Source organism: Lycorma delicatula, chromosome 5 (assembly GCF_047948215.1).
Source record: "Lycorma delicatula isolate Av1 chromosome 5, ASM4794821v1, whole genome shotgun sequence".
In the NCBI taxonomy this organism is placed as follows: Eukaryota; Metazoa; Arthropoda; class Insecta; order Hemiptera; family Fulgoridae; genus Lycorma; species Lycorma delicatula.
In genome coordinates this window covers 84907619-84934696 of record NC_134459.1, presented here as the reverse complement: position 1 = coordinate 84934696, position 27078 = coordinate 84907619, and the positions used below count along the sequence as shown (strand labels likewise).

The 27078-nt window shown below is 28.1% G+C and overlaps 1 protein-coding gene across 4 annotated transcripts in view; it reads left to right on the top strand.

Annotated features, from left to right (window-relative positions):
- Positions 1-27078, top strand: part of LOC142325156 (uncharacterized) — a 506788-nt gene that overhangs the window by 446924 nt on the left and 32786 nt on the right. For all 4 annotated transcript variants that reach the window (XM_075366560.1, XM_075366557.1, XM_075366558.1 and 1 more), the window contains exon 11: positions 1867-1998. In XM_075366560.1, the coding sequence (XP_075222675.1) occupies positions 1867-1998 (132 nt within the window). The remainder of the gene's footprint in view (positions 1-1866; positions 1999-27078) is intronic.

Sequence of the window (27078 nt, the reverse complement as noted above, 5' to 3'; positions counted from 1 at the left end):
ATACATTTACAGTATTCAAATTTCAGTAACCCTTGAAAGCCAATTATTGATGATGTGATAAGAAACAAGTAGACACAGAAGTAAAAAAAGAAAAAACCAATAGATCGTCATTGTTAAACAATAATAAATGAATAATTTTTACAAAAATATTGAACGAAAATAAACTGACTACTATTGTTTTTATAACTTACAGATGTACAAATATTGTAAGGAATAATTAAAAATAATATGATTAAATCTTTAAAAAAAAGTTTAATAATTTTACAACTTTTAAAATGTTTTTTTTCCACTGCTATAAATATAATTCAATTCTTGGTTGTTTTCCATTATCTGATAACTTGAAATACACGTTTATAAATACATGCACAACATTTAATAAACAATATATTATAACAAAAACTATTTTTGAACTAAACTTTGTATTACTATTATATTGTATTGTATTGTATATATATTGTAAGTCTTTTAGCGAATATTCCATATAGGTCGCCAATCTTTCTCTTTGGTCATTGCCAATTTTGGCAAATAAAACCAATATATTTCTCACCTCGAAAGTGTAACCTAACAACATAGGTTTGTGAACTAAGAGCTGTGAGTTAGTTCGTTATGCTTTCGAAAAATTATAATTTTATGCAAAATCTATAAAAAACCTCTTAGGCTCAAAATTATAAAAACTACCCTGTAAAAAATAAAATTGTAAAAAAAAGAAAATTGAGTTATCTAATCTATATAAATGCTACTTAAACGGATAAATGAAAATACCTCACATTTATAAATTTAAATCTTATTTTTATTTTAACTTTTTTGTATTATGTGACGGAATTATATTTCCTACAATCCTAATTTTATAAATTCTTGAAGTAACAGAATACCTTATTTTCTCGGATGTGATTAATTAATTTTATGACGTATTCAATTAGTTCAGTTTCGGAGAGAAATAACCATTGTGAGTTTGCCAATCGACCGTAGCAGTTAATTCAATAAGTCCTTCATGGTTTAGCACGCTATTCGTATTTTTTCAATCGTTCATTAAATTTTATGAGTGTATGAATGAATTTCTACTCTCAATAAGATTTATTATACGGTTTACAACTGTAAAATATTTTCTTAATTAATTTAATTTTTTAGTAATTATGTTTTACTATACGATCTTGACTTTTCTTTTAAATTCTAATTACGATAACCTTATTGAAATAAAATATATAATTTAAATAATTATCCAAAATAAAATAGTTTCTGTCCTTTTTATTAATGTAAATTAATGTAACTAATAAATTAATTAATATAATAGTCTTTTTTTAAATTAAAATGATCATTTTATATATTAAAATAGATTTTTTTACTTATTTATTTATTTGATGAGAAATATACTTAAGTAAATCTATTGTTCTTGAATGTCAATTATTTACACGATCCTTCTGACTTAGGTTGCAATACTAGTATAGATACATTTAACAATTGTTCGAGCAATCAGTTCACTTTTTTCGACTGTCTTTCTATTAATTTAATTATTCAATTATAATTTTTATAAGTTTAATAAAATTAATATTAGTTTACCTTTAATTATAATTGAATCTTTTTGACCTAAAATATTTCTCTACAATAATTCTCAGAAAAGTTAATATTCTACACATAGAACTTTTTTTTTAATTTGTGTAAATAATTATTGTTGTTAAAAAAGGCTCAATTGTAAAAAAATAATCTACATTAGTTTCAACAACATTAATTTATACTGAATAATATACATGTATGGTGGCCGATTTTTTTTCTCACGTAAATGTTACATATTTATATCGTTAACAATAATTAGTATATTAAGTATAATAATAGCTTAATAATGTTTTTATTCCTATTTTTATGTTACAGACACCATCAAGTCCAAGCAGAAGCCCTGAAAGTCGTGGTGACCGAGAGGTTGACGATATCAGTGATTCTGGAGTATTGTCACTACCTACCAGCGAAGATATTTCAGAAACAGATTTTCATGAACTCGCTATGGTAAATTTAAATTAAGAATACATAATTAAAATATGATAAAATAATTAAATTTACAAATAAAAATTTTTAGAAATATATATTAATAATTATAACAAAAATGTTAAAAAATAGCTTAGAAAATAGTATCATCCTAGCAGCAGAATGTAGTTAGTTATTTTGTTAGAATTTATTATTGTAGTACTATTTATAAACATTATTTACTGTTTTGTTACTTCATTTCCATTTGCAAAGATCTGTGCTTCTTTTGAATGAATTTTTTATAAATAAAAGATTAATTAATAGTTGCAATCTCTATCACAGATGGCAAATGAACTTCTGCTGTTATCAGAGTCAGGTAGTATATAATGAAACTAATGATTGGTTACATATTTAAAAATATACATAAAATTTTTTAATAAATTAAATTTTATGTATTATTTCTCTAAGCTATTCGTAGTGTTTGATTTCCCCTTTTGATTAATTAAATTATATTTTTATCACTGTTTTTTATTACGAGTATTTTTTTCCTTTTTCAAAAGATATAAAGTTATTGATTTACAGTATTGATTTTTTTTAATTTAACTCTATAATTGGGTTTTTTTGGGGGGGCCTTTTACGTAGGAGAAGACCAAAAAATTTGCTCGTACATACCACAACGCGCCCGTATGTGGTTATGTCGGGTTCCAGCCAAACCGACCCGGATTGATCGAGCCAGGACCGTCAAAAAAAATAATTTGGTTAGAAAAATAATAACATAATCGTTCTAAAACTTGTGATTTGTTTGCATTTAAATATATCGTCGTACAATTGATTGGGATGTTACATAATACCTTATTTGTCAATATGATTGTTATCATGTTGTATTCTTTTCTTAGTACAGAACCCATTTATTTTTATATAATTCTACATCAATAACAGTTTTTATAAATCTAACTAATAATTTCCTCTACAGAATTTATCGAACTGGTTCATTTATAATAATGGATTTGTCGTAGAGTAGTAGTTTAATTCCAGTCAAAGACATTTTTATAAAATTTTTCCCCTTGGTGGAAGTAAACTTTTTATGAATTTTGGTAGTAGACCTATTGATTTTTTTAGGGTAGCTTTCGTCATATCGTTAATTAATAATTAGGTAATTTGAACCAAGTAGAAAGTGAGCTCATACAAGTCATTGTTACAAAACATTCTCAAGAATAGCAACTTATTTCTTTCACAAGCAAGCAGACGGAATTTTTCCCCCATATTTAACTTTTATGATTTAATTCAAAACTATAAAGGTTACTTGATCCCATCACACTGTTAAAAATGAGAATGATACGTATGACATTACGTCGTACGTGATATTTCATATATTTTACCATGAAACCATGTAACAAAAATTCTTAACGTAAATTATTAACTTTTCCGAATATTCTCATGTATGTAGTTTGTTAATTAAATGGCTATCACCTTTTTTTTCTTTTACTGTAAGAAGTTATATTTGTTCCCTTTTGTTTTAAAATTTACCATATGATTTTAGTATAGAAATCAATATATTTAAATTCATTTACTCTATATTTCATTTCCTAAAATATTTTAATCAATAATGTCAATATTTAAATAAAGAAATCAATAAAAGATAATTTAATCAATTGTTACGTATATGCAGATTATTCCGTTAATTAGTTTTTATTGTTCATTAAATCGATTCATTAAACAGTTAGTGCTATAAGTTAACGTCAGGAAGTGTCTCCTGCAACACAGTTTATTCTTATTCAATTTATTTCTTCTTGAATAAATTATCTTGTAACGGGTTTCATTGTAATAAGTTTTTTCTTTCAACAATAACGTTAGTACTACATCATATTTTTATCATTTTTTTCTTTGTTTGTTACCTTATACGACATAGATAGGTTCTTTTTACATTAGTACACAATAACAAAATTAAAAAAAAAGATATATATATATATATATATATATACACACACACTCGTATATGAATAATTCATATTTTATAACAATAAATGTTTGTTTTCTTTATGGTTTTTCAATCCATCATAAATCTAATTTTGCTTTTACCTTAATGAAAAATTGAAGATTAATTTGTTGCTTGTAGATTTGTTGAAATTTTATTGAAAACTTATGTTTACATAATTATTTTTATAAAATTCTGAATCCTCATCTATCAGAATTTATTTTTTTGGTTAACCATTATTTTTAGTCCAACTGAATAAGAACTGAGTATACTTTTTTATCAGAACACAGATTAGAAAAACAAATATGTCATATAACCGTAAATTCAAAATTTAATAAAAAGAAGAATTTTTCCGGTATTTACATGTCGGGATTCAGATAAATCATGTCTTGATAGAAACAGCTCAGGATATTTAAAAAGAAAATTTTAAACAAGGTAGTGATTCTAGAGTAAAGTCTTCTAGATTGCCAGAAACATATGTAATTTATTCCATAATTCCAATGACTCCACGCCTTGGTTTACGGACGAGTGATTTATGATAATATAGAGAAGGTAATTTTTGGCTCTTTTCAGATTTAAAATTTTTTCTCGTTTTTTACTTCCTTGTACGAATTAAAAGTATTGTGATCGCGAAAAATTTGGTAATCAGATTTCAACGGAAATATCCATTTTGACCATCCCTGCATACATTTTGACTAGTTTCGGCGTGACGTCTGTACGTCCGTATGTATTTACGTACGTACGTATGTATCTCGCATAAATCAAAAACTATTAGCCGTAGGATGTTGAAATTTTGGATTTTGAGCTGTTGTAACATCTAATTGTGTCCCCCCCCCTTTTGATTGCAATCGACCGGACCAAAAGTATACAAAAAAGTCCAAAATCCAAATTGCTTTTGACTTTTTACTTTTTCTTAACTGCAGTAATAAGCCCTCATTGAGAGCTTTCAACGATATATCATAAGTGGTACTTATTTTCTCTGGTTCCAGGGTTATAGCCAAATAAGATTTTAATTAATTAAATATTTGGATCTTAGGGGTAGGCACATCGGTTCGAATCAGATTACTTTTTTTCTTAACTTTTTTTTTTTTAATTTTACGATGAATAATTCAATAACAAAACAAAAATGAAAAATATCAATATGAAAAAATATATGAAGTTTTTAATGAAATAGAATTTTATGTACTTTTCATTTAAAAAAAAAAAGTTTAATTGTAATTTAATAGCGTACAAGGAAGTCACGTAATGTTCACATCAGATTTTTTTTTATCTAATGTTTATAAGATGTAAGGGTTTGATTGCAACACTCAGTATATTATGTCATGTTTGTGGAAAGCAACAAATCATAAGCCACTAAATAAAAATAATATTCCTTATTGTGATAAGGAAACAGACAAATTTTACATATTAAAACATTTCAAGAAATGTTCAATCTACAAAGTAAGTACGCAAAAATTTTAATGAAACCGACCCGATTACGGAAAAAGTATGCCACGCTTACGACTTCTATGCTATCACTCAGCCGATCTCTGTGACAGAGTGGTAGTGGCCTTTCTTTTCATTCAGAAGGCAATGATAAATTCATTTCTTATAATAAAGAATTGGGAGAAGGGTAGCTATAATGGGCGTAGGCCTGTTGTTATCGGAGATAGAATAAATAAATGCTAATGGGCGTGAATTGTACAACCGTAAGAGATACGTTTCACAGCAAATATTAATTAATTCAGTAGAATTTTCGTTCGACGAACTTCGATCCGTGATGTTATTAATACACAAATAATTTTTTTTTTCATTACTCAAAGGAAACGATAAAAGTTATTTTTAATAACCAAAGTGTTTCACTACTTTTTGTTAACCATGTGTTTGTGATTTTATAAAAAAAAAATATTTTTTGTTATAAATTTATTTAAAATTAAATGTCAATTATTTTAATGTTTTAATGGCTTCAGTTATCACTGTTAGTTATAAATTAAACTTATTTAACGGATTTTGTATACTTCGCTTTTCCCATACTAACGTTACACAATCTTATTTTTATTAGTAAAAAAAAAGGTTTTCCTGCTGCGAGTTGAATAATGTATATAGAGTGCTCTAGAAACAGGATATGTCCAAACTTAAGGAACTGATTCAGAACGTCAAAATAAACATAAACGTTTTATGGACAAATGACCTATCTCACTTTTCCTTCTGTAAGACATTTTATATTTTTTCAGTAAAAATGTATATCTTAGGAACGGATTGAAACATTTTAATAAAATTTGGTGTATATGTACCCGAGAACATATTCTACAAAATAAATAATTCTGAAAATCTTAAAAAATTTCAAAATGACCATTAAAATTCTTTAATCATTAAGAGCAACGTAAATGTTAGTTTTATAAAATTATATTATTAAATAAAATGTTAAGCTTTTTATTGTGAACAAAATTTGTTCAAATCAGTCGATAAATTACTTATATATGACTAAAATTGTTAAACTGGATCTCAAAATTATTCGGTCTAATAATTTTGTGCCTCTTTTCATATCCTAATAATAGAAATTATTATTAATTATTTTTAATTCAATTAGCGAAAAAATTGTAATTTTTGGAAGTGAATTAGAACTTACCCAAATCGGACGTACAATTTTGATGACGAATTATACAAAAAATTGTATACAAACAAAAAAATTTCAACTGTAGCATTGTTTTCTTTTTCTTAATATACAATCGTAATTGCTGTGAATTAATCACATTTGTAGTTCATGTATTTTTATTTTAAAAAAAAGAAAAAAAAACATTAGACGAGATGTAAATTAAGTTTTAGAAACTTTTATTTAATCCTTTTTTTAAATATTTTTTTTTTTACAAATGTTTCTATAACCATTCATTTTTGTAAGTAAATCGGATATATGTATACGCATTCCTACTGTCTCAAGGGAGAAGGATTTGAATCCAACAAAATTTCTTATTACTCATTTTTTTGTATGTTCACATCTGTCTACATGAATTGATAGTATTTAAAAACTTAAATGTATGAGTAAATTAAATTAAATAATTAACTAGTTTTATATATACGAGGTATTTAGCGAAAAGAATTACCGGACCGTTTATTTTAATGAAATTGAAGCGATTATTAATCGGTACTATTATAAATATTTATAATAGTAAACTATAAACAAGAAGTTACAACTTATCAATAAATTGTTTCACAGTAACGAAGCCGGTTACTTTTTTCTCCGTTCGTTATAATCTTTGTTATTAACTGTAACTTGTTTAATAAGATATACCTTAACATTCAGTAATATTCTCACGATCGTGTGTTGTAATAATAGTAATAAAAGCGCTAATAATATAATGTGAAATAAAGCATTACATCCATAACTTTGTAAGTTAATTATAATTATATACGGACACAACAATAATTTCAAGGATAGTACTAAGGCTAATAGTAATTTTTATTAATGAATAACGCGGTAAAATAGTTCGATTTCATCGCTAAATATTATAATATTAATAATAACAATATTAAAAGTAATAAATAAAAAGGTTACATTAATGTATATTTTTATAAGCTTGTGGAACTCAAGGTTATACGCGTTTGAAGTGTTTGGTGATGGAAATGTTTTTCAAGAGGGTGCTTCAATCGAAGTACTATTGAACTTAATAGAGAAGGAATGGGTTTATGTAAACATATTTCAAGTGTTAGGTAACATTTTATGCACGTACAAGAAAAACCTTGAAATATACTTGTTAAATTTTAATTTATATTTTGGTGGTATGTTCTAAAGAAAAGTAAATAAATAAGATTTCGATTACTCATTTATTATTTGAATAAAAAAGAAAGTAATAATTTATTTCTTAAGCTTTTACGATCTCTTGTAATTAAAATAATTTAAAAAGTAATCAGAGGATAAAATAATTAATTTTTAATTTTTTTCTACGTATGTTAAATTTTAATTTATGTTTATTTAACGTATGTTAAATTTTAATTTTTTTTATAATTTTGTTTGTTTTTACATTTACATGTCGGCTAATTGTTTGGTTTATACCATTTGTACTAGCCGTGTTATACGTTTCCGGCTTTATAATCTCGTTTATTAAAAAAAAACAAATACGGACTTGTTTTGCTCCGATTTTCTTTTCTATTAAACTATGCGTTTTCATTTTATTACTGAAATTTTTAAATTGAGGAGGTGCACTCTGACTAATTTTTATCCAAGCTCGACGTTATAGTTATTGAGCTAGAACCTCACTTTTTCATGACTAATTTGCATCAGGCTGGGAATATATGTTATATTAAATATATTAAGTTTTTCCGTTCCCTTTTTTTATCGATAATAAGATGATAAACTTGTAATCCGTCATGTGACTTTTTATTTATTTATAATCAGTAATTATTTCTTTGCGTACATTATTGACCCGCAAATAAAACAAAAGACCAATCGGCAAAGATTTTTGCTGATAAGGCAGATATCCGCAATAAGGTTTATGTGAATGTAGTCTTAATTACAGCAAGTTAATCATTTTTTTAATAAAAAAAAATTTATTTAAAATAAACACCTAAAAATAAACGATAGATATTTGGGTATTTATATTAGCCGTGAAAGAATGCGCTAGCTCCAGGATTATTATGTCCTAATGAAATTTGCAAACTTATTTATAAATATATTTTCCTTGTTAACTGCCTGATAAATATTTTTTCGTTGTCCAATCCAGTTTTTTGACCATTTTTTAACCAACGGTATACCATTTATCGATCATTTAAAACAGAAATTGGTTTTTAAAAATATATATATATATATATGTTACTCTCTTTTTAAAAATCTTAGTAAGAAAAAATAAGTATAATAATTATAAATAATCATTATGACGAGGCCGAAGAGGTATTTGCAAAAAAAAAGAAGGTTCTGTAAAATAACTGTGTAGTTAATATAACAAAAGTTAATATAAACTTCTGCAAGAAGAAAGTTGTTTAATGACCATGTTACAATATAGTCTTTATATTTGCTATTGTAGACCGCTACTCAGAAGGCAAGGCGGTAGAGAATTGCTTGATAAATTTTCTACTTATCGCCTATACTGGCACAAAATATTAAATCGCATCTTTATTTACAAATGCCGCGTCAACTGTTTTTGTTATCAAATACCGTTTCTTCAATATTATAATTTAAGTTTTTTAAGCGTGGCAAAGTTGGTATATAGTATTATTTATATATAAATAAAATGAAATTCAACCTTACCAACAATTCGTTCGCGTTCTCTTTTCTAGCACTTTCGATCATTCGACCATCTTCGGGAAAAGTTATTCTTCAATTTGAGATCGCTAAAGTTAAAGTATATAGAATTTAAATTTATAAAATGTTAAAATTACAACTGGTCGTCATAGTATAAAGTTAATCATGTCTGTTATGTAAGAAGATCGCAGTTGTTCGCGACCTTCTTTATACTATTTTACTTGCTTTTTTATGCGACTTTATATTATGACGACGGGTTGTTGTGATTTTAACATTTTATAAATTTACATTCTACATACTTTAATCTTAATGATCTCAAATTGAAGAATAACTTTTCCTGAGGATGGTCGAATGACCGAAAGTGTTAGAAAAGAGAACGCGGAAGAATTGTTGGTAAGGTTGAATTTCATTTTATTTATATATAAATAATATTGTAATTGTTACTTTCAATTCCTATATACACACATTTTTTTTTTTTAAAATAAGCTCATAAAATCAAGATACTTGTTAACTATTACTATTACTTATTAAATAGCGTATAACTGGAACAGTTGTGGATAAAAAAATTTTCAGAAACAAAAAGAAAATGTTTATAATCAGAAAATAGGAAATACTTGAAAAAATTTTTAATTCATTTCTCACAGGTGTATAATGGAGTTGGTGTATAATATAGTGCACGTTGCAATTTGTTCAAATATTGAAAAATAAGCAATTCCTACCACGACCAGTGAGCTGACGATGATTTGTGACGTGTAATGAGTTATAATCTTGTACAAACTCAGTACGACCATTCCCGAGACGTGCGGTTAATTGAATCCCAACCGCCAATGTACACCGATATTCACTGTCGAATACTCAAATCCGTATAAAAGCAATTAAATTTTACTAGAATTTGAACCTCAGAATCTTCGACTTCGAAGATCAGCTATTAAACTATTGCTTTGCGACAATGAGTTAACCACTGGACCGGTGGGCTTAGTTTAAAATGTAGTCAAAAGATTGTTTTTCATTATTTTTTCTTCAGTTTTTCGACAGAATCCTAGATGAAATAAAATTGTGTAGTTTAATAAAAAGGAATGACTAGGAATTTTTTTTTTAGGACTACTATGAAGCTAGTTAGTTATTAAGCTTTAAAGCCATCGGCAAATAGATAGCGTGACAAATACAATTAGAACTAACCATGCATTATAAATAAGAGTTTATGTCCTACTTAAAAATATGTAGTTTTGTTTCATTTAAAATATTAGTTCATTTCATACATCACAAAATAGTAGTAATGTTCTAATAAAAAATTAACATGAACCCGTGCATTAATACTCAGTATTATAAATTTGTTATTAATTCGACTAATATTTGAACATCGAAAGATTACATGTATTTAATTATATGTAAATAATTACGCAATTTCAATAAAATTTTACTGATATAAGTTTTCATATTTAAAATGTTGTCAATATTTTTATTACTTTTTTATAAAGCGTACTTTATGGATTCCCCAGGGCATCAATTCTTTATTACTCGGAATAAATCTCCGTTAAAATTCCAAAAGATTTTTCGTAAAAAAATTGTTTCCATCTATATTCTGCTGAAACATTTTTTAAACCTGTTCCCAGAAAATAAATAACAAATTTTAAAAATTTCATAAGATTGTTTAAAATTCTTTCTTTATATTTTAAAGTTAAAGTAATTTTGAATTTAATATTTTTTAGATAAAAAAATTATAAATTTTTTAATGTGTGAAATTACTTTTGGAAATTTTTTTTAATCAAAAATAATTATTTATCTCATTCGATGGTGTTGTAAGTGGTTCTGTTTATAATTACGCCGGTTTTGAATCGATTAGGGACCTTCAATACTTGATTGAATTTTTATCTGTGATGATTTGTCAAATTTAGTTCGTTTGTAAATTTCGTGATGTCCAAAATTGTTGAAATCGTGGCTTTCATGTTTTATGTATAAAATTTTCATCTTAACTGCATGAATTATTATTTTTGTGTATTAACAAAAAGTATACATATTTATGAACTAACATAATAAATTCAACAAAAACAATACATTAAATGTGCAATCACGACATAGATCAAATTTTTTAACGAATAATAAAGAAACTTATTTATCACTTTCTAATGAGTGCTAACTTACAACAGTGCCACCTGTATTACTTCTACTGAAGAATACGTCAAATAATAACTCATGAAAAACTTCTTTTTTTTTTAACCTCCGAGACCACCGTTAGGTATTGCTCCAGAGGATGAGGTGAATGACAAGTAGCGTGTGAATATACCATGCCTGATCGGGATTCGAACCTGGGACCTCCGGATGAAAGGCCGAGACGCTACCACTCGCGCCACGGAGGCCGGCTACTCAAAAAAGACCTGGTAGCACAACTCTACATTGTTAAAAAAAAGTAGTTGATTAAAACTTTTAAAAAAGACGATAAAACCACGTCCGTCACGTTTATCAATTTCATTCATTCAAAATCGAATCTTTCCTACCGAATATGTATTAGATATTACTTCTTTTTTTTATTAATATGCTATTTGAGTAAACTAGAGGACAAAACCATAGCAAAGATAATAACTTCCGTGACTGGCTAATCAGGCCAGATGTTCCTATCTAACTACTATTAAGCTAATTTAGTACGGACGGGTTAATTCTCTAAATTAAATCACGAAATATAAGAATAAAAGTATAAAAATTAAGTTATAAAAGTATTCATTTGCAGATCTAAAATTATTCCTAACAACCGAGCTGAGTAGCACAAATATTAAAATATATTTCCATTCGGCAGATAGTCTCAAATCTGAAATGAATGTTCTGTATGCTACATGATCTAAAGTAGGTCTCAACTAAGTTTAATTTAGAAAAATCACAATTCAAATAATAATTACGAAAATGGAAGATATTACGATATATTTTGTTACACCTAATGATAGATTCCTAAATTTGCTTCGTGTTTTTTTTTTTTATTTTAGAATTTTTTTTGAACACGTGCAAATTAAAGTAGATTACAATCTGTAAGACTTGATTTTCTGTTACATTACAATATTTAAATTTTTATATCCATATCACGAAAACTAATAATAAAAATAATAATATAAAAATATATATGCTATATAATAATAAAAATTATTATTAGAAATGTACGATGTTACGGGAATAATAAATTAATATTTACTTAATTTACACATGTATCATATTTATAAAAGATAAAAATTTATTAAAATAAATATTTTAATTTCACTTACGGAATATTAACAAATTTTTTAATAACCATAGAGCAATTCTTAATAAATAATTAATTTTTTAATAACCATAGAGCAATTCTTAATAAATAATTAAGTGCATCCTTGCGTTCTGCCAAATGTTTTGAGTTATAAATTAAATTCCGTAATAAATTATATTAAATTAGAAATTATAAAGTAGGTAGAAATTATAAATTGCTTATAAAATACCACCATTTTTTGTCCACCTTTTCCTGTGAATAGTATGAGCCTCTCTCTCTCTCTCTCTCCCTTCTCTCTCTCTCTCTCTATATATATATATATATATATATATCGAATTATAGCGCTAGACTAACACGGCGGGTGGTTAAACTCATCGCAAAATCTGCTGATTTTCGAATTCGAGAGTTCTAAGGTCCGATCCTTATAAAGGCAGTTGCTTTCATAATGATTTGAATGCTACATTGTGGATACCGGTGTTCTTTGGTAGTTTTTTCTTTCTTTAGTGGTTTTTTCAATTAACCACACATCTCAGGAGTGGGTCGACCTAAGTCTGTTCCAGACTACATGTTTACCGGTACATTTATACATAGATTGCAGCTACATCAGGCCTGGAAAACCGGTAGCGGTAATTGCATTTGCCTATACACACTCACCCAGACCTGGAAGTAGTTGGAAAACTGGTAGGAAAAACAAATATAAATCGAATAATGTCATCTCTTATCCGCGACTTTCCGGATGCAAAGTTGGTGTATTACCACTCCGTCAAGGACGTCGACATTTTTGTGTTGTCACTTCTGAACTCTAACCTCTAAATCCAGTAGCAGTCTATATCAGAAACATATAATTTAAGATTTCAGGCAACAGTCTGGATTACTGACGTTAGGTAATATTTCTGTTTCAAAATAAACAAAATTAGACTACTGAATTTTTTAAAAATATTAGTCTATATTTTGGGTCAATAACAATGGATTATGATTTCTTAGTTGTAATAAAATGTTAAATCTTTTTGTACGAATTGTATTTATTTCTCACTTTTTACAAAACGTAAAAAAATACATCTGTTTTGTTAATTTATAATTTTATTTTTCAGTCAATTTGCAATTAATTGATGCATTGATAATTTGAATTCATCAGTGATACTGAATAAAAAAGAGAAAATTTCTTATATTTTATCAAAAATTTGGTTGAATAAATTCACACCAGTGAATTTATTGCTTCTGAGCTTTGAATTATAATCCGGTTAGTTTGTTCTCTTAAAAATAAAAAAATAGTTGAAATTAAAGTTGACGTAGAGAAAAATGAATTTTTTTTACTCGTTACTTACTGTGTACTATTACTTTTTTCCTTCTTAATTGCTGTAATTCCAGTTACAATGTTGCAGTAGGTTTTGTCCAATTTCATGCTAACTGTTCTAAGAACTGTCCTATTAACTGAACTCCAATAACCATAGTACACTGGCAATATATATTTATTTAAAACTAATTAAAGATTTCTACAATTAATTGTAAATACTAGAATAATCGTATAAATAGTTGAACTGCGATAATAGTAAAGCTCTCAAACAATCGATAGATTCTAATTCTAATTATACATCACACTGTACCATATACAATATAATAATAACTCGTGTTTTGGAAACGTTTACTTGTAACTTCATTTTCAGTTAGAAATTACAATTTCGTATAACATAAAAAATTTGCCTCGATTACGTAAAATTTAAAACCTATAAAAAATAATTAAATTCTCTATTAAAAAAAAAATGTAGCATACATACAATAATGGAAAGTCATATAAATGAGAAATAAAAGAAAAAATTGTGTATAAAAATGTCCGATTTTAATTAATAATAATTACTAATTCTTGTAGAATAAAATATTAATTCTATTAAATAGTTGGTTAATTCATTTTACACTCTAGAAATAAAACTAAGAGCTTTTATCACATCTAGTTTTGGTTTAGTGTTACTAGATATGTTACAGAATAAGCCTACTATGTAACTTTAATCGAATCAGCGTAAAACTAAGTAAATGTTCACCCCATATATGGTTCGCAAAGAAATATACGTATAAACCTACATTTTTCTTGTACACCTTCACAAATGGTGATATAAAATAGCATTGCACAGTAAAATAAGTAAATGAAACTTAATACAACGTGAATAAATATCAATCGAGATTATTTTTAGAAATTCATTTATTTTTTTGTTCTTCTAATGAACTCGGTTTATCTTTATTTCCACATCTGTAATAAGTGTGATTTGTGTAACAACTTATTTTAAAAAATAACTTTTTCAGTTTTTAATAATAATATCAAAAAAAAACATCCTACGCCATACTTACAAGAATAAGCAAGGAGTGAAGTAGTTTCTTAATTTATCCTTCAGTAGTTTCTTCATTTATATTTCAGAATATATTGTTGCAAATCACTATGCTTAAACCACAGAAGTGCTTATGATATTCAGCCCAAAAAGTAACGCTTTTGTTTCCTGTACAAAAGAAGCATTTCGTTTCCTGTACCTCTTGTAGCTTAGGTGTTTTACATTCGTCACAGCTATTAGAAATACTGGGGTTTGAGTGTAAAGCAAACAAAATAATTTACCTCTTTCCTATTGTAAAACATTGTCCTAAATATATTGCTTCAACTCTTCAGAGGAATTTTTCGCTAGTGAGATTTAATTTTTTCTATTTATTTAAAAACTGTATTAAAACGTACAATAAACGACTTTTTTAACTTTAATTTCGCGTTCACTTTATGAATTAATGCAAAAATTGTTAATACTCGTATAAATAAAATCTATAAAGCTAATCTTTCCATTTTTATATTAGAATTGATCGATTTATTTGGACAATAAATCTGGTTACACCAGATCTCTAGATATCTGGTGTAACTTTACTAAATTGTGATAAATAGCCAGCTGCGTTAGTTGTTATAGTAAGTATACTTGTAGTTTGCTACACTTCTTTATCACTAGGCCAGGAAGCGTAGCTAATTAAAATCAAACAATAGAAAGACGCCGAGACATTATCCAGGAATCTATAAAGTCTTTTCAACCTCCTTCCCTGGGTAATTGTTGTGCCTAGTCAGTTCTTAGATCTACAGTAAATTTTATTCTTTTGCCTCATCTTTTATTAATACGAATAATAAATTGTCAGTAATTAATGTTTCGAATTTTAAGTAAAGACTGAAATGTGAACGTGGAATTTACTCGGGGACGCTCTCTTGAGCAAATGCAGGTTTATTATTCAATTTTTTTTCAATTGAGGTTATATGACTTATTAATTTATTTTTTCCCAAAATATCAATTTTAAATAACCGTAACATGTGAAGATTTTCAGTGCTTTATTATATAATTTGCAAAATTGATGTAATTGCATGAAAATATGATATAGGTGTTGATAATTTTATATAATTTTATTTATTGTTTATTTTATTATAATTCTGTATATTATTACTACAAGCAATATAATTCTACACAACGCACTGTTAATTGCATCATCTTATCCTACAAAACAAATAGTTCTTACTTGTGGACTATAAGATGTATGACATATATATTATACCTATTGTTTAGAAAGTAGGCCGAGGTTATAAAAATGATACAGTGTATGATTTTGCTGGTATGGGATTATTGTTAGCACTTTGTGCACTATAATGCATTTATTATTGTAATAAAAATAATCTGTACACTAATGACTATAATTATTGTTATTACTATCTTAATAATTGACGTTCATATCTTACGGTCGGTTTATCAGCTCTTTCTATTACCGAAGAGGTACCACTATAAAGATTAAAGAAAATAGTTTTCGAAAAAATTGATTAAAATTGTATTCCCTATCATCCAAAGGGTTACACTCACATTTAGTCAAACCACAACTACCCCTTCTCCTAGCGTATTTAAGCCGGTAAGTGGCCGTAACTGTAGATGTCTTTCTTAAGGGAATATCTTTTTCCCTTGTAGTGTTAAACCATATAAGCATATAATAAATAAAACCCTCAGTTCGTAATTAGATACGTAGACATCTGAAATTTATTGTTATAAGATAAGAAAAACTGAGATGGATCTAATAAAAAACGAGATTTCAAATCAGTATCTGCAATATTAGAAATAAAATAAGCAATTATTACTTTTTGACAAACATAATTATGTTTAAGTCTTCTTTCTAATTAAATACTATCTCTAGATTCTCTTTCTTCTTCTGCATAGATCGGAAAAAGTTTGCGACAAACATACATTCACTTATACTTCCGCCATTTTAACAACTAATATGAAATCAAGCCAAATTTTGAATGGTCCCTAGTATTGGATCTTGTCTGTATATATTATTTCAGTTATATTCAAACGCAATCTTCTTTGGAAATTCTCTAAATTTCCTGTCGCAAATAATTTGGTGACAATCCAAGCTCTTAGCTAACGAAAGATATATAAGTAACCTTAATATTAATCGTCTTCCTTAAACAACAATTACATTTTTTATGGTTTGTTTAAAAACGGTTCATGGCCAACCACCTTTTAGACGATCTCTAAGAAATGAATGGGAAGTACTGATACGTATACCTAACAAAGAGTTGCATCTCCACCATTCTGCCAAAATTATATTATTCACTGCTCTATTACACTTATATCCTGCTTATTAAAATTATATTTATGTTAAATTTCTTTTTTGCTTGAAATATTTCTCTAAAATGCCTCATTAACAACTAATAAATTAAAACAAAAATACTTTTGAATATAATGTACTATGATAAAACATTTTACTTAGCCTTTTCTTCAAGATATATTTCCTACAATGTTTATCAAACTCATATTTTATTTGCATTTAATTATTCACCAATTTCTTCTTTTTTTTTCAATGACCTTGAAGCAGTTAATTCTAAGATTTTTCTTTATATATATATACTGGATGTCGGTAAAAGAACTCTAAGGTTTTAAATTAGATTTTCTTTATTACATTTAAAATTTCGAATGTGTGTATATTATATGAAAATACAACGTTTTTCTAAAGTTTTTTTTTAACCTTTTAATGTAAATCAATATGAGCATCGTTTACAGCCCTGCAGACATCAAACCGATTATCTACCTCATTCCATACTCCGGCGAGCAGGAATCGTTTCAACGCTGCTGTTATTTTTTGACGCAGGTAGTCGAGTGACTGGATTTTTTCTTGGTATACTATGTCTATTACGTAGTCCCAAAAGAAAAAAATTCATCCGCATCAAATCGGGGCTCCGGACAGCAGTTTCTCTGTCTACACAGCCTTCTGAAAACTTGTCCTTTAGCAATCTGTTTAAGTAATGGAAAGAAAGTCAAATTCTTTCTGTTTTGTGCATACCAGGTGGTGTCCTTTCAAAATGATTCCGATTTCCAAAAAATGTTCATACCACTTACGTATGCTTTTATCACTTGGGAAATTTTATATAAATTCGCGTGTAATTTCTTTGTACGACAGTCACTGGTTTTTTTTTTGCGAACTAGTACACGCACCGCGCTTTCGATTATGGCGACGCTATAGTACTAAGCCCGGGGACTTTAACAGCTTGGCTTGTGTAACAGTCTAATGCAGCTGCTATCTTACGGAGAATGTATAAACTAAAACTTAAGCTTTTAGATTACGTCTATAAAAGGCTATCGAGTACTAAAGGAAAACACTATTTTCGTTCATCTTAATACCGTTTATTAAGTTGGTTTTTTATTGTTTTATTTAAAGAAGAGGATGTAGAAGAAATCTGTATGATTGCCGATTGTGGGATTTTAGAGTTCTACTATTTTCCTAATTGGAATTTACCCAGAATCACTCTCAAAATATAGACGAAGAAATGGGTCCCTTATTCCAGAAAATCTTTTCAAATTTGTTAAATCAGTATTTTCCCAAATCAAATTTATTTTCTAAACAAATTATTAATTCAGATTAATAGATTTTTTTAATACAGATTAGATAAAAAAATAATTTCTGTATCAATTTAGAATTTTTTTTCAAATAATTATCTCGTATTCAATTTTATTTTATTTTAAACTACATATTTATATTAATTTTCAGATTTATTAATCCTTTAAATGATTTTTTAATTTGCTTTAATAACTTTTGTTAATATTTTCCTAATTTCTTCAATTAATGATAAAATATATATTTTGTAACCGAGTAACCTAGTTACAAACATGACCAACTCCAAACTTTTTTTTGAAAAGTGACGAAAATATTTGAAAAAAAATTTGATTTCAAAAAAATGACTGGAAATGTGATATTTTTTCAATGATAAAGTAGCCGCTACATTATTATTGTGAATTCAAGATTGAACTTAATAAATGCCTTAAAGAACAACTGTTAACTAAAAATTAGAAAATTGACTTGGCCATGGTTTTGTGAACATAATGTAGATTAGGCTTTTTTCAGTTGAATCGTTTTCCTTTCTTTAACATTAGTGTTCAGATATTTTAAGACAATTTTTTTTATTTCTTTTTTTTTGTGTTAATCAGTGTTATTTACCATCAGTGTCCTAAAATACATTTCGAAAACATAAATAAATCGAATGAGTAATTATGACAAGAATGAAGAACATCTAATGACGACCCTCGTTGGATACAAAGTTTATAATACATAACAAATTTCAAAAACGAATACTTAATGAAATTCTAACAGAACAGACGATAGAAGTAACAAAAATAGAAATAAAAGTAACAATAAAACGACAAACAAGAATAACTGATAGCTGAAATTAAGAAGGTATTAAGGAACTAAATAATAATAATGATATTTTGAGTCGATAAAAATATAGTAATGACAGTACTAAGTCCTGAAAAAAAACCAGTATCAGAATATTAGAATGCAAGAAAATTAGCAACGTTAATAAAATAATGTTCTTAGAATCTAGAATAATAGCAATGACGATAGATACATAGAGCAGTAGCAACGCTAATACGTATATTGAATACAACACTGCCCACTGTATCAAATTACTAAAAAATAATTTGGTATACAACACCGTGGTAGTACATGACGTACGATTTGTGTTATCAACAACAATTCATGTCTTGAGAGTTGTCACGAATCACTGAGGTCCAACACATGAACCCTTTTCAGCCTTCTAAAGTCCCTGCAGTTATACAGTAGGTTTATACCTAAACGGTTTTCATATATATTAAGTCGTGATATGTAAATCTTGCTCAATCTCCGAGATTCCTTCTGCACGTAGGAATCTGTAGATAGTCGTGAATCTCTGTGTTCGTTATGAACCACCTTCGTTATAACCCTCAGGAATTTGTTTTGAAATCGTTGGTTCACTTTAATATTACTAATACAACTCGTTTTCACAGTAGTATACCGTAAGTCCAAACTGGTTTAAGAAATACTTTGTATATCAACAACTTATTTGAGAGAGACCGTTACAACTCCTACCCAGTAGCCAGTGTACCCGCATAAACTTCATGTTTAATTGTTTCTTCTTTTACGTGATCTTCCAGGTCAATCAAGGGGATATCTAGGTACGGCTCACATCAGAGATGTACAGGAAAGTAAAGGATATGTACAGGAATGGACAGTCGCCTCTCCTCATAGTGAATGTCACGTAATTCGACTTACCTTTCTTTTCTTTTCTGTTTAGCGTCCGGAACCACCGTAAGGTGTTACTTCAGAGGATGAATGAGGGTGATATGTATGAATGTAAGTGAAGTGTAGACTTGTATAGTCTCAGATCGACCGTTCCTGAGATGTGTGGTTAATTGAAACCCAACCACCAAAGAACACCGATATCCACGATCTAGTATTCAAATCCGTATAAAAGTGTCTGCCTTTACTAGGAGATTCAACATACCTGGGTTCACCCACCTGCACAACCATTCGTCTATGAGGACCAAAGCAGAGTGTAGCTTTCTAGAGACCAGAGTCGCGTCTCTGTCAATCGCTAGGATTGCTGGGTCACCTCCAAAGTACGCAACTGCGGCATACTCTGGGCTGGAAAGATCCGCACTAAAGATCGAATATAAAATCGGGCCCACGGCTGAACCTTCACGAACCCTGGGCTGAATTTCAAAAAAGAAGGATAATTCCTGGTTACACTTAGCTGAAATTGATCACCTAGATAGTTTCGTAACTATTTAGAATGTTTGGGGCTGGCACATCTTCAACTTGTAGGGAAGGTCAGGCAGCCAAACTTTATCAAAGGCTCGCTGTACGTCTAAGAAAGCCGCTGCTCAATATTTCTTCTTTTCCAAGCAATTAGATGATATTAATAACTCTATGGGTTTACTCAACGGTCGAAAACCCCGCGTCAAAAAACCGAATTGGTGATCCGAGATAATGCGGTTCACGACCAAGATTAACCGTAGCTTGTGAACAAAGAATCCCTAGTAAACTTTAAAAAGAATTGGAAGAAAAGTTATGAGTTGATACGAACCCCTTCGTTAGCAGGCTTACCGGGTTTTAAGATCATAGTTAATTGTGTTACCTTCCACTCTGTCTGTAAACATAAATATTTACTGCTGTTAAAGACGGTATTATACAGTATAATTTTTATTAAATTCTTTTGTGATGGATAAACAACAGACGCAAAACGTAATAATTTTTTTTTGCACGACGTACAAAAGGTGTAACAACAAATTATTTCGACTTCCAGAGGATGCTAGAAACTATTAACAAACCAGTTGAAGATTAAAATAATTATAATAATAAATATTTAGAATTTTGTTTTTCTCAATTTTATTCTTTCTTGTTTTTATTAGACCAATAAAAAAAAATTCGTCTAATTAAGTTATTATAAATATTTATCTTTTTACTTTCGACACTTACTTCATAGTAAACACTAATTACTAAAATAGCTAATTACTTTCTTAAAAAATAATGTGTTAAAACTGCTCGTTCTAAAAATTCCAGTATCTTTTTATTTCTACAATTACAATTTATCCTTTTAAAAATGTATCATAATTATTACTAAATTACAGCATTATGTTGGTGATAATCATACAATTTCTAATCCAGTAACCCTGAAATTAGCATGGTTACAATTACTCCTAAACACATTTAATTGTTACACAATAATTTAATTTAATTCATCATAATAACACTGTTAATAAACATTTATTATTTTCTACAGTTCACCAACAACTTTTACTATTCATTGTTTCACACCTACAAAAGAACTGGAATAAATTATTTCAGTTAATAAAAATATAAATATAATACAAATGCAACATAGGGACAATCGTATGATTCACCGCGTAAACATGTTACATTCAACCTTTACGAATTTACATTACCAAAGATTCCACAGCATGGGGACCTCACGTTCATGGCCCGAGTATTTAAAACTCTTCTGATTTTCATTCTATTCTAAAGCGTACTTAACTGCATACTTATAATGTACAAAATACATATTGCGGTGTGTTGTATTTAACATCACGGTTTCAATCGCATCACGTGCTTTTTATACAAGCTGTATTTACAAGAAACTTAACAATTCTTTCAGTTAAGATTTAGGAAGACAATTTATAGCGTGGAAAGTCTTTCACTTGCTATAAATATCATTTACTAATGGAGTTTTCGTGAACTCATTACGTTGCCCATTACTACAAAAAAATGTTAGTTTCTTTTTAAAGCTTTAGCTGATTTATACTCGTATTAGTTTTCGTTTCGAGTTTTATAATTTTCTCTTTCATTTTGATACAGTTGCATTAAATTATTTCAAATTGATTTAATTTAAACACAAATTCTTTGTTACTTCGGTGATACTCTCTGGAGCTGTAGACTTCATAATATTATAAAGGCTTTGTACCGATTTGTGCTCAAGCATTGCTGTAGATTATTTTTATCATTTATCCCTTCTTAATGCTATTCATTTTTAAACAGGAGATCAATTACAGTACTTAACAAATTTATAAGCTGTTATCAAAACTTGTAACTCTTGTATTATTAATAACGCTAATAATACATCGGTTATCATAGTATGGCAACCGTGTGGTCAATCCTGATTTGGTTACGCGGGAGTCGGAGTAGGTCAGAGCTTGTCACGCCCGATGACGTCATGACTATAGTCAAAGTTCTCTTCTGCTCACTGATTTACCTACCTACTAGGATTAACAAAGCTGGTGACGACAATCCGTGTGGATCGTTCGTCGTGGGAAAATACTCTTCCACAAACAAATCGATTCTTCGTGACTTTCTTAAATTCTTCTCTAAAATTACAACAAAAACAATGATATTCTATAAGAATTTATATAAAAATGCAACATTTTTTTAATAAGCTAGTTATAAAAGTTTTACTTAAATGTATTTTTGATTATGCCGTTGTTCCTCCTTTTTCTAACTATAAAATATGTTTTACATATTATTGGATTTCTTTGATAGACGTTATTTATGATAAATCCTTGTTAATATATAACATACTACATTTGTTTTACAAAAAGTAACTAAGACAAAATATTTTTCCTTTTTTAAATATTTCATAGTGTAAAATCTACGTAAAAGATTAATCACTTTTTACTACAAAGAATTAACTGTTTAAAATGTTTTTCAAGTAAAATTGAAAAGAAATAACATTCAAAAATTGTTTACGGAAAATAAAATATGAATCTAGATGCACATTTCGATTGTTAAACAGCCATCATTACTACATATAGAAAAAGTAGCTAATATAAATATCAGTAGCTAATATAAATATAATACAAAATTTACAAAAAAAAAATAATAAATGAACATAAAAGCAAATAAGTTCTCATTGTTTTAACCATTAGATAAAATAAATAAAATTTAATTAAAGTAATCCTTACGAAACATTTAATATTTTTGTCTAAATTTTAAAAAAATAAAAAGTTAAATAAAAAATGAAACAGTACTAGTGAAAATTTATCTTCAACCCAGTCTAAATCGCTTAACCTTTTACTCAGAATGACTAACATACCTCATCCCATACTTACCTTACCCTAACCTGCATAAAGGACACAAAGTAAGATGTTGTTGGCAGTCCCAGTAGAGAGTTTAAGGGATTTATAACTTTAAATAGAGAATTGGGATACCTCAAACAACAAAAAATTAAAGGGGAGCATATAGTCATTTTTTGGTCTCATCAAGCTCTTTAGAATGATGTGTTAAATGACCACTGATCCCATTTGAATTTTTTAAATTGTCCCCTAACCCACGCCACTCAAAAATCAAAAAGAGTGAAATATACATTTATTGAAGTAGTTCCTTGGTAGAATGAATGCTGTAAACTGCATTCATTTATCTCAAATATAAAAATAGGTGGGTGTAAGTTATTTTTCAGCCACCCAGAGTATATACATATATTATACATCTGAGTAACATAGGTCACATGACCATCTCCAACCACTTGTTTTTCAAAATATACCAAAAATAATTTTTCTGTGAAAAACTTCTTGGGAATGTGATATTTTTTCCATAAATCCAAATTCCTACTTAATAAATGTCTTAAAGGATAATTATTTATTAAGAATTAAAAAACTGACTTGGTCATGGCTTCTAAACAGAATGTGAATTTGGTAATACTTTAAATTGAAAATTTTTCTTTGTTTAACAATCTTTCGAAGTTATTTAGAAACTTACTGAAAAATAATAAATTATAAAATTTCAATAGAAAAAATAAACAGAACTTTGCAAAATATTTATCATTAGTGTGCATGTTCAAGAAAAACAATCCATAACACCTCTGTAGGTCCTCATCTATTCCATCTCCATTAAAACACTCACATCCTGGAATTTCATTAGCATCTTTGTTTGCGTGTAAAAATTATATTCAACTACTTTATTGGTCTGTAATTATTATTATTCATGATTTTTCAGCATACTTCAAATTTTCAGCTTCCTACCATTTATACTACTATGTTTTTCCAACAAAATTTTTCCATCCTTCATCTAGGAAATTTTGTGTTTGACTCCTAAAAACACTTGGGTAGGGTTGATCACTATTAGTTGTTTTCCTTTTTTTAAGGGACTGAGTTGTGTAGTATAGGTCTTTTAATACGTACTGATATTAAAAGAGGTTTTTCTTATTAGGTAGAATAGGTTAACATACCCTTGATATTTTATAATAAAACTTGATATCTTTGGCTCTTTTCTACGATTGAAGTTTTCCCAGTCGGTTCAAAGATTTTTCACATTGCCATGGGCTAAAAAGCGCTTGTGGTGTTTCTTCATCTCAACAGTTGTATTCTTTTTTCACTAATTTCCCTTTCAATTACTAAAGGTATGTTCATTATGCTTAAACGAATGTTCAATTATAATAAAGACAACTTCTAGTATTTTAATTTGGACAGAACTGTTATACAACTAAAACTTGCATGTTGTCAAAACAACAGTACTTTTGTCTTAACTTCTCTATCTATCAGTATAACTAGGCAGATTGCATGTGCAATATCTCATTCACCTCGCTGAAGTTTAGTTTCAAGCTTTTTGTACAAATGAAATTTCTTACAAAGATTTGGTAATCCTATGTTTGCACCATGTATAAATTGGCACATTCTTATTTTTTTAAGAACTTTGTACTTTTGAGATACCTGATACAATAATCAAATTGTATCAATAAAAATAGTTGTACATCTGCTCATGTACCTTTGGTAGGGGTGAATATTTTTATCTGTTAAAAGATATTGTTATGATTCTTGGTGCTCTCTTTGAGGAACATAACTACAGACAGCATTTCTTCAACATCTGTAGTAAACTGACTTTACATAATTAAATTTATCTACATAATGCATTTTTCAGCAAGGCTGTAAAATGATAAACTTCATTGTCCTTGGTAGGAATCATCTAATATTAGTTTAGTTTTAATCTTATAAATCAGGCAATTTTTAAGATACATTTGCAATCTGTAAAATATGTTTTATGCCTGCTGAGTTAAATCAAAGTATAAACTGCTACACTGTGTTACAATATAATAAGAGTACATCAATTTGTGACTTTACTATTTGTCCCTGTCTTTAACTGTATTATATGCAAAAGACTTAAGTTACAAGAGGCGATATTCAGATTTTTTCTCTATGTTCACTATACGGCCATCCTCTAAGATGAACAGAATGAAAATGAGTATCACTTTCAGGACTAAATACCACATTTTATTGAGCTTAGCATGCTGATATGTAATTATGTTCATTCTTCACTTGCACTTTTCTTATTAAAATCTCTGTGGGATTGTTTAATAGTTTCTTGAGCATGATTGTATGATTTTTGGTTGTACAAACTACAACCATTTCAGTTCTGGTACCTAATATACTACTGAAATAACTGTAGTACATACAATGAAAATAAATGCTTGTGTTTGAGAAGATCGAGTCAACCTTTCTACCAAACCTAAAAACATTTACACCCATCTAATAGGACACATTAATAACAATCATTGAACTTTTATTTATGCACATTTAATTTATTACCATTTTCATGTTTTATTAGTTATAATTCATTATTATATAATTAGTATTAATAATTCAGTAAATAAAGATTGCAAAAACAAGAATTTTAATTTAGGTATATTTTTAAACGAAAAAAATCTTAGCTGGTGTTTGAATGTATATTGTATCCTTTATTACACTAAATTAGAAGTACAATTATTATTGTACAATACTTTTTTGTACAATATTTACATTCTTTTATTATTTAGAGTTTTCAAATTCTTTTTTTTGTATGACTATTTTCATTGTTGATGGTACTGTTATTATTACAAATTACTTCAAATTTGTATTTTATGTCCAGTTCTTGTGCCATCAGTTCACCATCTTCTCAGTCTTCACTGAAACAGTCACTTTCACCACTACTACCCAGAAATATGATAAATTTATCTTTCATTTCATCAATTAGCAGTTCCATCTTCTTATACTCGGTTACAGGTTTTTCTTTGCATGTTCACAGTATGGTTTCCAATCATCCTTATTCATCTTTTCCTCAGTTAATTTTTGTAATATCCAACATTAAAAATGTTGAATTATTACTACTAACATATCTTTTCAGAGCCGAAAAAACCAACTCAATTGAATTTAAGTCAGGATGGTAAGGTGGAAGTCATGGAACCTGATGCCTGTGTTGTTTTGCAATGGTTCATCAAAAGGGTACTTTATCTTTTAATTTCTGTGTGATTTAATTATGTCATACAGTTGTAGTTTTAACATTGGTTTATTAAACATAATATTGTTCTTTTCTATCCAATTAATCACGCCACTTTTCCTACCATTTAAATTTGGAAGCTTCTCTAGAATTAAATTGTGGTAAGGCACATTACCAATAATAACCATTGACTGGGAGAGGGGAAGACCTGGAATTAATTTTTTAGATGCCCACTTCATTAAATCGTTGTTATTGACACTGTTGTTATTGTCACCGCTTTTTGAACTCATTTTCCAAGTTAAAACACTTTTGGAATGAACACCATTTCTCCTCCAGCATGAATTATGATTAACTTATCACCTTTATTAATAGACAATTTTACTCCTGCACCACTGTCATCTGACCACGATTTTATCATCCAACAGGACATTAAAATATACAATTCTTCTAAATAAGCAAACGAAGAATTTTTTTTTCTGCAATCGGTCATTTTTCTTAAATATTTTATCCTCTTCCACAAATGCCTTCTTTCTCAATCAAAGTTTCCTATTGTTATCAGTTTTACATCACTTTACAACTCTTTCAGCATAAACAGGTGCTAGTGTAGTTCTAGAACTCTTAAATTGAATCCTCTTTTGAAGTTCTTCACATAATCTATTTAGT